At 41.5% G+C, this 1459-nt stretch overlaps 1 protein-coding gene across 1 annotated transcript; it reads left to right on the forward strand.

Moving 5' to 3' along the window:
- Positions 1–117: 117 nt before the first annotated feature.
- LOC127751989 (uncharacterized) lies at positions 118–1438 on the forward strand (the record flags this gene model as incomplete). Its single annotated transcript, XM_052276386.1, has 1 exon — positions 118–1438. A coding segment is annotated over exon 1 (1321 nt), but the record flags the coding sequence as incomplete, so codon positions are not given.
- Between the last annotated feature and the right edge of the window lie 21 nt (positions 1439–1459).

Raw genomic sequence — 1459 nt, forward strand, 5'->3', positions numbered from 1 at the left:
GGAGTGAAATCATCAACCACAAAATAACAAGGTTTGTTTTGATTCACAGTAGCAGACGATTATGAGTTGTTTACTTGCAGTGCTCTTTCTAATTATTATTTTTTTATCCTGGACAGCATGCCTCGTACAAAACCAAGAACAAGCAATAAAGGGACGTATACAGGAGAACAGATGAAAGCTGCATTACAAGATGTACTTGCAGGCAAAACTATACGTTCAGCAGCAAAGGACCACGATTTGAACTACAATACTTTGAATAGGAAATACAAGAAACTAAATGGAAGTGAAATCCCAGATGAGTCACTTCTGACAGCAAATTATACCCATAATCAGGTGTTCAGTCCTGACCTGGAGGTTGAATTAACATCTTATATACGAGAACGTTCAGAGCTGGGCCATGGTTTGGACACTGATGAAGTTCGAACGCTAGCTTTTGATTTTGCTGAGGCCAACGCTATCCAAGTACCAGAAAATTGGAAGGTAAAGAAAACAGCAGGAAAGGAATGGTTCATGGCATTCATGAAGAGGAACCGAACACTCCCTCTTAGGCTTCCTCAAGCATTTAGTGCAAGCAGAGCAGCATGTTTCAACAAGCCCAACATCCAAAACTACTTTGAGAAGTTAAACACTGTGCTGGACAGGAACCCCAGGTTTGCATCTGGGGAAAGAATTTTTAATGCTGATGAAATTGGAACAACAACTGTTGGTGCAATTACTAGAAAAGTTGTTGGACCTAAGGGAAGCCGACAAGTACATCAAGCTCAAAGCCATGAGAGAGGTGAGAGTGTAACATCTATGTTTTTTGCCTATGCTAATGGAACTTTCTTGCCTCCAGTCATGCTGTTTCCTAGGATCACTTACAATACTGGCATGGGAAAAGATTGCTACCCTGGAACGAAAGGGATAGCGACTGGAAAGAAAGGTTACATGAATCACATTGTCATGGTCCAGTCTATTCAGCATTTCATCGATCATTCAAATAGTTCCAAAGAGAACCCATCGCTGCTCATAGTTGACAATTTTGGCAGTCATATTACCCTCAGCGTTATTAATTTGTGCAAAGAAAATGGGGTAACTCTTTTTACTCTTCCTCCTCACACCACCCACCGCACTCAGCCATTAGATGTGGGAGTTTTCAAGCCCTTCAAAAATGCATACAACAAAGCTGTGCACACCTGGAATAGTCAAAATGCAGGCAGATCTGTGAGTATTTATGAAGTTGCAGGTTTTGTACATACAGCCATTCTCCAAAGTTTTACCCCACAAAATATCCTGAGTGCCTTCCGAGCAACTGGCATTCATCCCTTTAACCCCGATATCTTTCCTGAGAAGGACTTCTTCAAGAGTTCTGTGACTTATCAAGAGAACCCACCTGAAGCAGGACCTGCTCAGCTTGCTAATAATGAAAAAGATGATAATGCCATCCCTCTGAATGACAGTGCTGAAATTCCTGAATCAC

This window comes from Frankliniella occidentalis, unplaced genomic scaffold (assembly GCF_000697945.3).
Source record: "Frankliniella occidentalis isolate FOCC.00 unplaced genomic scaffold, Focc_3.1 Scaffold2755, whole genome shotgun sequence".
NCBI lineage: Eukaryota > Metazoa > Arthropoda > Insecta > Thysanoptera > Thripidae > Frankliniella > Frankliniella occidentalis.